A 13,129-nucleotide genomic window follows, 5' to 3' on the forward strand; every position below is an offset into this window, starting at 1 on the left:
AAGTTCAGTAGTTCTTCCTCTGCTAGGGTTCAAATCCTGGCTCCAACACTTATTAGTAGGGTGGCCTTTGTCAAACTACCTAAAATCTCTTAGCCTCAGTTTCTTCTGCAAAGTAGGGTCATTACCTAACATTAGCTACTACATGGGATTAAGGATTAAATGAGATAATGTTCATAAAGCATTTGGCACAGAGCCTGCCACTGCAGCTGACAGTAGTAATACCAGTACTTCAGGTGAGGATGTGTACAAAGATTTAGACAAAAGAATATTCAGTCATGTGTCACATAAAAAAGACTAAAAACAACCTAAATGTCTAACAGTAGAACACTGTTCAAAGAAATTTATGTAAATAATGTATAAACACTAAAAACAAATATACACTGACATATATATTAAACATGTTCATTTTAAACAAAAAAGTAGATTAAAGAAGTATGTACCATATAAAACCACTAAAAAAGTTATGAAAGGGTCTGAAATGATAAACACCAAAGTGTAAGTGGTAGTTATATCTGTGTGGTAGAGATATGATGTTCTCTATGTTCTCTTTACTTATCTATGTATTCTAATTTCCTACAAACTATAATGCATACAACGAGAAAAATATTTTTAATAAGTTTATAATGAATATCTAAGTAGTACTGAACACATTGGCAGGATCCAGACAGGAAAGACTCTCTAAATCAACTGATTTATATAAAGGTCATTAGCAAACAATCCAAAGGTAGGATAAAAGTGGTGAGAAGTAATGGTAGAAAGAAACAAGAAATGGAGACCAGACCAAAAACCACTTACTTGTGCAGTTCAGGTATACAAATTTGTAACATAAAAAAAAAATTTTCTCAATTAGGAGAGGTCTACAGGAAGCCAGGAAGAATAAATCAGAGTATACAAGAGATGGAAAGATATGTAGGTACAATATTTCTTATACGTTAGAGTGGAAGAAATTGTAATACTAACTAGATTAGTTTTAAAAGAGAGGTATCTTTACTATGAAGAAGACTTAGATAGAAAAAGAAACATATTGTGATGAAGAGGTTGAAGCTAGGAAGTTCACAATGACCAGTCATATCTTCTAATAAAGCAGAAATAGAATTTTTAAAAAGTGAAGGAATGCAACATGTGGTCAAGGGATAAAGTATAGTAATAGTTTGTCAAAATTAGTACAGATGTAATACTTACGCAAAGGATTTTGTCCTTCACTTGCGTAATATTCATACATGCCACTTTTAACCAGTGTGTCATAGTGAGGTAGGAAGTCAATTCGTTCTTTTGTAGCTGTAAGTAGTAACTGATTGACTGACTGTAGCAGGTATAGAGTGACTCCATCTTTAACAGTGTCATCTGTAATTAAGAAGTAATAACTTAAGTGCTACACTAGTATCAGAAACACCATGAATTTATAATTCTGAATATGCAAATTATATCTATAAGATATCTTTAGAGATGGTACAGGCAAACCCTCAAACAATGGATCTATCTATAAATTCAGTTGTGTTTTATTAAGGATAGTACAGTGGAATTGGCCCAAATATTTCCACTCATCTACAACACTCAATTCTTAATAAGTTAAACTATCGCAGGAAATCAGACAAGGAACTAAATTCAAAAGGAATCAAGCATGAAAACTGGCAGGTCCTGGAATCTAATTGGATAAAAAAAAAAAAAAAGATAGTGGGGGACACCTGGGTGGCTCAGTCAGTTAAGCGTCTGACTTCAGCTCGGGTCATGATCTCACAGTTCATGAGTTCGAGCCCCGCATCTGGCTCTGCGCTGACAGTACAGAGCCTGGAGCCTGCTTCGGATTCTGTGTCTCCCTCTCTTTGCCCCTTCCCCACTCACACTCTGTCTCTCTCTCAAAAATAAACAAAGATTAAAAAAATTAAAAAAAAAAAGATAGCGGAAGAATCTAAGTTGGCGAGAATTAACTTCCTGAGGGCCCATGTAAAAGAAATGTGGCCAAGTATTACACAACATCTCATCTTCTGCAGCCGTAAATGACAACTATTTTTCTATAATCTTGTTTGAAAAATATGACCTCTACACAAACTGTGCACATATAATCAGTTTCCCCCTCCACTCCACGAAAGTAACCAAAATTATCAATAATTTTAGATGCTTATCTGTGTAATAAAATAGTTATTGCCCTATAATATACTAGAATATACTAAATATAAAAGCATCAAACACTGCTTACCAAAATTATCACAGGTAATTTCTTTCCTACTTGTTGTTGTAATAACAAATTTCTCTTCAGGTGAAATGCCAAGTGTCTATCCAAAATAATAGGAATAAAATCAATTATTACACAAAGGAAATAAATACATCATTCAAGTTCATAAGAATATGAAAATATTGATAGTATATCATAACCCTGTAACAATTACTGTATTTGCCTAAGAAATGTAAGTCTTAATATTTAAAAATTTTTCCTTTGCATAATTAAGGACAGCTCTACCTATTAATTACCTATTTGCTTAACAAGGTTGTTTTTTCTTCTACTGGCATATAAAAAGCCACCTAGGAACATGATGATTAGATGGAATATTTCAAAAGAATTTTAATATGAGCAGGGCCTCCTAGGCAAAAGGCATGCTATTTCATGTCAACACATAAGTAAACTCATTTGAAGGAAGCATTAACACTTATGCTCATATAAATACTTAAATACACAAAAAGTACTAGAAAAAAGGAGAAGTTAATATTTATAACACAGAGGTAAGGATAGCCATGCTATGCAGGATTTTCCGTATTAAAGAATCTCTTTAATCTATTATAACCCCTTCCAAAAGAGTAACTTTAAAAAATTAAGGCAAATTATAAATTCTGAGAGGGAATTCCAACAGGAGACAAAGAGCATCCTTAGGAAACCAAAAGCCTTCCTGAAACAAGATGAAGATCAACAAAGAGAAAAGAACAAAAAATCATGATCAAAAGGAAAAAATATAAATGAATGACCAATGAACATACAAAAAATAGACATTTTACAACTGATCAAAAAATGACAATAAGAAAAATGAGTTAACATTTCCATTAAAATGTTACATATCTTTACAATTAAAAGCCATATGCTCTTTCTAAAATTAAACAATACAACAATGTATAGTTAAGTGAAAAGACTGACTTCTGCTTTGAGTAATGATGGACTAATCTTAGACCAACTTTGCCACCAGGGTGGGACGGACAACTAGACTGATGATACTCACTCAAATCTTCAATAGCGATACTAAACCCTTATTGGTTCCCACTGAAACTTGTTAAAGCACCAACTCCTTATTCTAAACACTGACTAAAGGGAAAAAATAAAGGGGCGCCTGGGTAGCACAGTTGGTTGAGTGCTCTAGATCTCAGCTCAGGTCATGATCTCATAGCTTCTGAGTTCCAGCCCCTTGTAGGGCTCTGTGTTGATGGCATGGAGCCTGCTTGGGATTCTGTTTCTTCTTCTCTCTGCCCTTCCCCGCTTGTGTGCTCTCACGCACTCTCTCTCAAAATAAATAAACTTAAAAAGAAATTAAGGGAAAAAACACAGCATTTATCCTGCCTTTTTGGTACCAACTGTATTTAGGGGTAACCAAAGAGCTCTAATTGATGAGGCAAAGTTGCTATGTAGAAAATTCCAGCTAATAAATACAGGAGGAATGGCAATCAAAATATCACCATTAACGGATGAACTGTCAATTTTGTTATGGAGGGATCCAGGTGAAACCACCTGAATCCCACCTGAATGCTAATATGATCTTAGCACTGCTAAGAGTGGGAGAAATATTCGTTTATTACATGCCTCTTGATACAATGTAACATAAAGTACCAGCACCACCTACCTATGAGGTATTCTTTGCCTCCATACCTCAAAGAAGTTGAATCTAAATTTTGCTTATAAACCTTTAAAAATAACTTGTTTACAGGACATATGGAGATAGAACAAGTTAAATTACACCATGAAGGAGCACAAATCCATAATGTGCACTATTCAAGAAAAACCTGTTTGATTTCTTCAACAGGCAAAGGTCAAGAAAAACTGAGAAATTGGGGAAAGACAGTTGTGCTGAAATGCTCTAAATTCATAATATAAAAAAACAAATTCAACATGAGGACCCTGATGGAATCTTGATTTTAAAAAACCAATTATAAAAAGACATTTTGAAATAATCAGAGATACCTGTATATGAACAAAGCTATCAGACAATATTTTAAGATGTTAATTTTGATGGTGTGATCACAGAAATCCATGTGAAAAGCTAGGAGTAAAGTGAACCAAGAACTGGAATATGCCACAAAAGACAAAAATGATACTTGTGTAGTAAAATACTTGGTAACTGTTGAATCTGGATGATGAGTTAATGTGGGCTCATTATACTATTATCTCTTTATGTTTGAAGCTTTTTGTAAGAGAAATGTGTAACATAAAATATACTATAACAGACCAGTGGAAGAGAACAGTGGATCGTGATACAGACCCACATATATATACATGGAAATAGGAAGTGACATTATAAATTGGTGCGGAAAGAATAATTTCAATAAATGATACTGAAACTAGATAACTGCATAAAAATAGGTAAAATAAGATCCCCATCTTAACATACACAAAAAGAAATTTCAAGAGAATTAAAGATGCTGTATGTTAACCCAAATTTTAGAGGAGAACACAGAGGAATAATTTTGAGAAGACAGAGAAAAGGATTTCTGAAAATATACAAAAAGTGCAAGCCATAAAGGAAAAAATTAGAAAATATGAAGATACACTCATCCTCACTAGTAGAGAAATTAAAGCAACTTATTCCCATGAGGTCGGCAAAAATTTTAAGTCCTGATAATATAAAGTACAGGCCTCCACACAGGGAAACTGTTATTACACTATTAATAAATACACTATTTATACACTATTAATAAAATGATAATTAGGGTCACCTGAGTGGCTCAATCGGTTGGGCACCCAATGGCTGAGGTCATGATCTCAGGGTTTGTGGATTCAAGCCCCACACTGGGCTCACTGCTGTCAACACAGAGTCCACTTTGGATCCTCTGTCCCCTTCTCTTTCTGCCCCTCCCCCACTCATGCTCTCTCAAAAATAAATATTTATTAAAAAAAAAAAGACTGATAATCAATACAACTATATTGAAAAGCAATCTGGGGGTGTCTGGCTGGCCCTGTCTGAAGAGCATGTGACTGATGCTCTTGGGGTCGTGAGTTCAAGTCCTATGTTAGATACAGAGGTTACTTAAATAAACTGTAAAAAAAAAAAAAAGAAAAAAAAAAAAAGCAATCTGGTATACTTTACTAAAATTAAAGATAATCATATCCTATAGAATTCCACCCTACAGAAATGAAGCTATGGACATAAACTGATGGGGAATAAAACTGTACTTGTTTAACAAATAAAAACTGGCTTTACATACCTTTATTAGTTTTGTGTAATGAGTCTTTACTTTTTAGTTCACTACTACTTTATTTCTACAGTGCCCAATTGCTAGATCATGTGCTTATGTACCCTGCAGAATAAAGTCTGTTCTTACAGTTACTGAAAAACTATGTGCCAAGTTGAATTTTTAAGATTTACGTGCATCTGAATTATATCTAATAATTCCATACACTCTCTCCATTAATCTGTTATTATTCAACTAAGATACTAAGTTTTTTGTCTTCCTTACCTATAATTCTGTATATGAGAATTATTTCTTGAAATCATAATTTTTCTCAATATTTTTAAGTCTTTGATATTTGGCAAATATAAATTACATTTTTACATAATTCATTATGTTTTTATGCAAGACGGCATATCCTTCTCTCTATATATTTTTAGTCTAAATTCTATCTTATCAAGACATAAACTAAAGTCTTTCATGTTTTGTATTAACCTGGCCTTGAATACAGATACACTTACTCTGCCTTTCCCTATACGAAAGCAGAATAACATTCTATTTGGGCAAGAGACTTGATTAGGTTTTTTTTTTTTAATGTTTATTTATTTGAGACAGAGAGAGACAGAGCACGAGTGGGGGAGGGGCAGAGAGAGAGGGAGACACAGAATCAGAAGCAGGCTCCAGGCTCTGAGCTGTCAGCACAGAGTCTGACACGGGGCTCAAACTCACAAACCTTGAAGTCATGACCTGAGCCGAAGTGGGTCGTTCAACCGACTGAACCATCCAGGTGCCCCTAGGTTTTTTCATTTTTAAAAGAATACTTTGATCCCATCGTTTTCTGGGTTAATTGGTAAAGCAGACAGATCTGCCTTTAATGGGTAATAAAAATTACCTGCCTTCCATCTCTTTAGGTCACCTTCAAGCTACCTGTTGTCCAACCTTCCTCAAAAGCCAATTTTAAACTTTTCTTAACGGCTAACTAAATTGAGTCCATAAAGTCTTCAAATACTTTAAATTTCATCCATAGATTAAGTCAGAAACTACATACTTCGACCCACTGTTCTGAAACTCTGCAAACTAGCCTTTAGTTTGTCCTTTGACGTTATACCTAATGTGCAGGTTTTGTCCCTGAATCAACAACAGACCAGTAACACCCATACTGCACGTGAGTGAGAAATTTCTAAGAAAAAAAAAAAGAAAAAGAAAATTTGAGGAGTGCCTGGGTGGCTCAGGTGGTCAAGTATCCAACTTTGGCTCAGGTCATGATCTCACAGTTCGAGAGATCAAGCCCCACATCGGGCTCCATACTGACAGAGTGGAGGCTGCTTGGGATTCTCTCTCTCCCTCTCCCTGCTGCTCCCTGACCCATGCTTTCTCTCTCTCAAAAATAAATAACTTAAAAAAAAAAAAACTTAAAAAAATCCGAGTGGTTACTGGTTAAAGCAGCTTGCATTACCGTAAATAACACATACCCTACCTTGCATTAAAGGAAATAAGCAGCAGCCTTTCCTCTCTTTAAGGACATTGTCCGTATTATGAGGATTCGAAAGGAATCTAGGGAAAATTATTTCTCAAATCAAAGCTTTGCTTCACTAGCAAATGGAATGTTTTCATTTTATAGACACTGTAGTTTTTCTATCAATTATCTTTCCTTGTTTTGACCTCTAAGAAACTCAAAGCTGATTTCAAGGCTAAGCAATGGTGGAAGATATTATCAAAGTTTATTAACTCTCTTCAGGTTACTATTTTATTCCTTCCTATACCCACTTTTGCTTCTTCTTTTAATCTTCTGGAAAAATAATTTTTTTTAAGATTTTAAGTAATTTCTACACCCAACTTGGGGCTCAAACCCACAACCTCAAGAGCGAGAGTCACATGCTCCACCAAATGAGCCAACCAAGCACCCCTCATCTTCAGAATTTTTCTAAAAAAATTTTTTACATTTACTTTTGAGACACAGAGAGAGACAAAACATAAGTGGGGGAGGCGCAGAGAGAGAAGGAGACACAGAATCCAAAGCAGGCTCCAGGCTCTGAGCTGTCAGCACAGACCCCGACGTGGGGCTTGAACTCATGAACCGTGAGATCATGACCTGACCAGAAGTCAGACACTCAACCGAGCCACCCAGGAGCCCCCCAGAATTTTTAATATGTGTACCCTATGTACCAAAATTTTTTAAAAGGAAGAGAGTGATTCATTTAACAGCTATAAACTAACTAGTGGTAAAGCTCCTGCCCTCAACAAGCATACAGATTTAAGTATCATGGTAGAGTAACAACGTATAGTGGAACCACACAAAGAAAAAAGTAAACATCTCCTCAAAATTGGAGATGGAGGGGAAGGTTTGCATACTTGGGACTTAATGTCTGGATATATTCTGAAGAGCTAGCCAAATGAATCATCTTCTATGATTCTGCAAGACCACAAGGGCTCAGGTGAAGTCAATAGCTGCATATCACAAGTGTAAGGGATTCTTCCAAATCTATTCCTTCCTTTTTTTTTTTTTTTCCAACTTTCTTCTTTCCTCTTGACTGCTCCCTTCTTCTACCAAGTGAACTTTTACCAAATAACAGTTTAGAATACATAATACTTTTTAGCACTACAAACACTTATTAGTTCAAGTTTTAATGAAAAACTTTTACTTAGTGCATTATTTTGCCTCCTCCCCAACAAGGAAAATAAAGGCTGTAGTAAATAACGTGGGCTCTGTGGAGATTTTTTTAAATAAAAATACAAGCTTCAGAATCAAAGAGACCTAGATTTAACCCCAGTTTCACTGCTTATTAACTGTGTAATCTTGGACTTAATTCAGTAATTTAATGCAGTTCTTCATGCAGGTAATGGAGACAAGGTTATGGGATTAGGTTACATAATCTAATGATGCTTTAAAAAATAAATTCTGCGGGGCACCTGGGTAGCTCAGTCGAGTAAGCGTCTGACTTCGGCTCAGGTCATGATCTTGCAGTCCCCAAGTTTGAGCCCCGCATTGGGTTGTGTGCTAACAGCTCAGAGCCTGGAGACTGGTTCAGATTCTGTATCTTCCTCCCTCTCTGCCCCCCCCCCCCAAAATAAACAAACATTAAAATTTTAAATAAATAAATAAATTCTGCAAAAAAAGTTAGCCTTCCATTCTTTTTCCTTAACTAGTTCTTCCCTCTCCCTCTGATCAAATTTCACCTTTGTCTCTTCCAGCAGAAAAAAGTGGGAAGGAGGAGGAAAGAATTAGTCAAAAGAAAGATTTTGTTTGGTTTTCAAATTAAGATACTGAAGGAATGGAATAAATATATCTATTCCTTATAACAACTTAATTTGAGGCAAAGTGGTATAACAGAAAAAATATGGGTTCTGGGTTTGAATCCTAATTCAAGACTGTACTGTTCTACTTAAGTGAGTCACCATCTCTAAAAGTGAGTTATCACTTCTGTAATAATACTTCCCCTAAATAACAGTTACTGACACTTTTCACAAGGGAGAATTTACTTCTAAAGAGGGAGTGAATTAGTACAATGTTATTGAAAAGAAATCTGAAAATACCTATCAAGAGCTTTAAAAATATTCCTGACCTTTGATACAGAAAATTCACTTTCAAGTTTCTAAACAAAAGAAAAAGACATAAAACACGATGTATTCAAAGATGCTTATCATGGAATTACTTAAAATTGAAAGTAACGTAAATGTTGACAAAAAGAAGGGATTTGGTTATGTAAACAGTGGTACGAAACAAACTATTTCAAACTTTGATTATGAAGACTTGCATTAAAATAGAAAAATGCTGACAATATTAACTGAAAAAATAGAATGCAAACGTGCGTCACAACAATAATAAAAAAAAAAAATCAGGGTAGGGTTATCTGGGTGGCTCAGTCGGTTAAGCATCCAACTTCTGCCCGGGTTATGATCTCTAGGTTTGAGTTTGAGCACTGCCTCGGGATCTGTGCTGACAGCTCAGAGCCTGGAGCCTGCTTGGGATTCTGTGTCTCCCCCTCTCTCTGCCCCTCCCACGCTCGTGCTCTCTCTCAATAAATAAATGTTAAAAATATTTTTTTTTTAAATCGGGTAAGGATACAAAAAAATAACTCCAAGTGCTACCAGTATTTATAAATGTTATAGTAAAGGTTTCCTTTTCTCCCCCCTCTGTTCCATATTTTCTTTAACGTGCCGATATTTTTAACAAAAATAATGAACATAGAGTTCCCTTTTTGTGGAATGGTTTTGGAAACATTCATCAAAAAAAGATGAGCATTCATTCGGTTTTCAAATACATGGGAATCTGCTACTTCCAGGCACGGAATGAATGCACTGTTTATAATTTTGGCATTTGCCATGTGCCAGGCACAGTTCTAGACACTGGGAATACAGCCGTGAACAAACCAAAGTCCTTGCTCTTAAGTCGCTCTTATTCTACAGATATTGATTTCAATTATTTCAGCAACTACACAGAGTTGTGTGTCTAGAACAGTACTAAATCACCAGCCTCACCAAATTAAAACAATGCTTCAACACAAAGTTCTCTTTCCTTGGAAGCTAAGTAGCTTTGTAGCTTAAAAAGAACTTCATGTGGTTAAAACAGCACAGGGCTGTATCCTTTCTTTAAAGCTCAGGCACCACCACCGCCACATATCTAGAAGACATTTGACAGTTTAAAGTAGCTTTTCCTACACAATCAGTATTTTTTAGAGCAAACTAACACAGTCGAGATACATATACAAATATATATAGTCACACATATACACATCTCACACACACACATACATATATACACTGTATATACACACACTATATATATAGTGTATACATATATATATATATACATACACACACACACACACCCTTCTTTGATGTTTCACAGCTACGCACAGACACCTTTCGAGCTAGTTCTAAAACTCTCAAGGGCTACGGTTCAGAGAACCAGAAGGGCAGCTCCACCTGCGAAGCTAACTCGGACAAGTGCTTCCACCAGGGAAAGAAGGACCTTGCCAGGGCGGGCCCACAAACCTCCTTGACAGGACGACCGGGGAAATTATTGGATCATTTAATGAACCTGAGGTAAACCGACTCCAGGAATTTCAGAACTCCCAACCATCGCAAGTCATAACAGAGCCATCGGGTTACAACTCTGTTCTCTATTTTAAAACAAAAAGTTCCTCACGAAAGAGACACAGTGACTTTTCCCTCCTGGAAGATGGGTTTAGAGTACTAAGGGCTTAGAGTACTAAGGTCGCCACGGGCCAATTAAACGCGAGGTTAAGAAATCCCGGGCAGCGAGGGCCACCCCGACCCCAACCCCGTAAAAGGGCAGGGGGAGGCCCACGGAGTTGCTGGCTCTACACTCCCAGGCCGAGGCTGGGACCAGCCCAAGGCTTCCAGCCGCCCGGCCACGGGCATGGCGGGCACCCGGCAGAGAGAAGCCAAGGCCGCAGAACTAGGGCCAGGTGACAGGTTTATTGCCCTTGGTGAGCAAGTTGAGTGTCTCGTCACCTTCCCAACCCAAACTCTACCCGCGCATCCCTCCTCGGACCCTTGGCGTACCTGACACACAGAGGCGCGGAACCTTGCGTAGTCCGAGCGCTCCTCGACCTGCAGCACCCGGTCCCCGAGCTCGGACTCCTTTTCCCGCCGGTCAAACAAGTACACCGTCCTGCAGCCGTCGCCTCCGCCGTCCTCTCCAGTTCCCACCGAGGGCCCGCCGCCGCCCGCCGCTGCCATATTGGGGGAAAGGAGAAAAAACGGCAGCGCCGGCCTCTACCGCGGCCGGCTCGGGGCCGAGGTGCAGGCTCCGCTCGGCGCCTTTAGCTCCAGCCCCCGGGGCGGCGCGAGGCCTCTAGCCCGGCGCGCTACAGCTCCTCCCTCAGTGGCGGAGGCGGCGGCCGAGCAGCGCCGGGCGCGAGGATCACCCGGGAACCGATTCAAACGAGCTCCTGCTCCTGCACACGTCACTTCCGCGGCCCGTCGATCCCGGGGAGAAGGGGGCGCGCAGCGCGCTCTCCGTATGGCCGGGACCCGCGCCCGCCGCCTTCCACGCGAGCTTCGCAGTGCAACCCACGACCAGGGCCGCCGCCCGGACTGTGGCGCAGGAGGAAGAAGGGCCTTTCGCCGCGCACAGGAGGCGGGGCGAATCCGGCAGGCCGCGCGGGCGGGGCGGGGCTTCAGCGGCTGCCTCCCTGGACCCGCCCCTTTCGCCCTCCAGAAGTTGGGAGGGAAGCGCGGTTCCTTGTGGGCGCCTGCGCTCTGGGGGGCGACCCATTTCCCAAGAAGGAGAGCTAGTGCGGAGACCTGCGGCAGGGGTCTTCCGAGTGGTTGTTTTCTCCTGGCCGAGAATGTCCTGGTACATTCCCGCCTCAGCGTGACCCCGACCGACTCTCCCTGGCCTCGAGCTCCCGGGGCTGCGGCGGTGGTGCCCGGGCCAGGGCTGCGTCCTCTGCGCCCTGGTCGCCTGAATGCGGAGGCTGGAAGAGGTCGGGCTGGCGGGCCTCGGGCGTCGCTGGGTGGGATTTCCTACGTAGCGAGCACGTGTGTCCCCACGCGGAGAAAACAGACGCCCAGGCACCTACGCCACCTTTTCCACCCCATTTGCTAGTGGTTCTTTGTGGGCTCCAGTGTGGGCCACTGAGACAAAGCTGGTCCCTGAGAACGTCCGAACCTAGGTTCTCTGACGTCACTGTGGCCTTCCCTCAGGCGGCCTCTGAGGGTCCCGAAATGTCTGCGATTCTAAACCTTCCCACTGAACTGGCCAGACCTTCACGGCAGCGGTCTTGTTGCCAAAAATTGTGAATGAGAACACCTATGCCAAAGGATTAAGTTACGTAATTTTAGCAAAATGCTTACCATATAGTCTGCTTTCATAAAAGTCTTTATTGCCTTTCATTAAACATGCTTACCGCCGGTAGTGCCCTAACTCAACAACAAATAAAAATGTCATTGTTGGGAGGACTCAGTCATTTATTCTCTAATTCTTTTTTTTTTTTTTTAATTTATTTATTTTTGAGAGAGAGAAGGAGACACAGAATCTGAAGCAGGCTCCAGTCTCTGAGCCGTCAGCACAGAGCCTGCAGGCTCCAACCCACGAACGGTGAGATCATGACCCAAGACCAAGTTGGACTTTGAGCCACCCAGGCGCCCCTACTCTCCAATTCTTAAAAATGTTTAGTGAATATTTTGTACTTGAGAGTGACATTTAAATTCCCAAATCCCAAAGTAGCAGACTGGGATTTTTCAATTCTCCAAAAATTTCGGGTAATTATTTAGTATATTTTCCGTTTTACTAGGTTTGGAAAGATCTTCATGGTTAATTATATAGATGGATTATTATCATTAGTGTATGTTATAAGCTTAGATTTGCTTGTTCCAGAATCTTGGGGGAGGGGAGTGGCTAGACTTACGATATTAAAGGTAGAATATAGTACGAACAAGAGTGTGAAGGCATGTATGTTTGGGGAACATAATTAGGACTGGAAGTGGAGAGAATAGAGCAGTAGATAGTGGGAGATATAGTTGGCAAGAGGCAAGTTGTGGCCAAATGCCATTAATGTTCTTGAAGGGAGAAGTAGGAGAAGGCAGACCAAAGTAACCTCTAACTCCTATGGGATTTCTTTGATGTCATGTTTTACTTCACAAATTCATGTGAACTATTTCCTTCTATAATGTAATAGTCTTTGATTTAAATATCTCGAGAAAAATACAAATGGAATAAAATTCTTAGCTAATGGGTAAAACAAATTGCGTTACTCTTTCATCAAATTGAGATTAGGGCCGGTTCATCATCAGG

General features: G+C 39.6%; 1 protein-coding gene across 1 annotated transcript in view; it reads right to left on the bottom strand.

The window, feature by feature from the left end:
• Positions 1-11,371, bottom strand: part of SMCHD1 (structural maintenance of chromosomes flexible hinge domain containing 1) — a 156,068-nt gene extending 144,697 nt beyond the window's left edge. Inside the window, exons 1-3 of the mRNA XM_078435388.2 lie at positions 10,894-11,371; positions 2,198-2,273; positions 1,183-1,344 (exon numbers count right to left, since the gene is read on the bottom strand). Coding sequence (XP_078291514.2) covers positions 1,183-1,344; positions 2,198-2,273; positions 10,894-11,070 — 415 coding nt within the window. The 5' untranslated portion in view covers positions 11,071-11,371. The remainder of the gene's footprint in view (positions 1-1,182; positions 1,345-2,197; positions 2,274-10,893) is intronic.
• Positions 11,372-13,129: the final 1,758 nt, after the last annotated feature.

Source organism: Panthera onca, chromosome D3 (genome assembly GCF_046562875.1).
Source record: "Panthera onca isolate mPanOnc1 chromosome D3, mPanOnc1 haplotype 2, whole genome shotgun sequence".
Lineage (NCBI taxonomy): Eukaryota > Metazoa > Chordata > Mammalia > Carnivora > Felidae > Panthera > Panthera onca.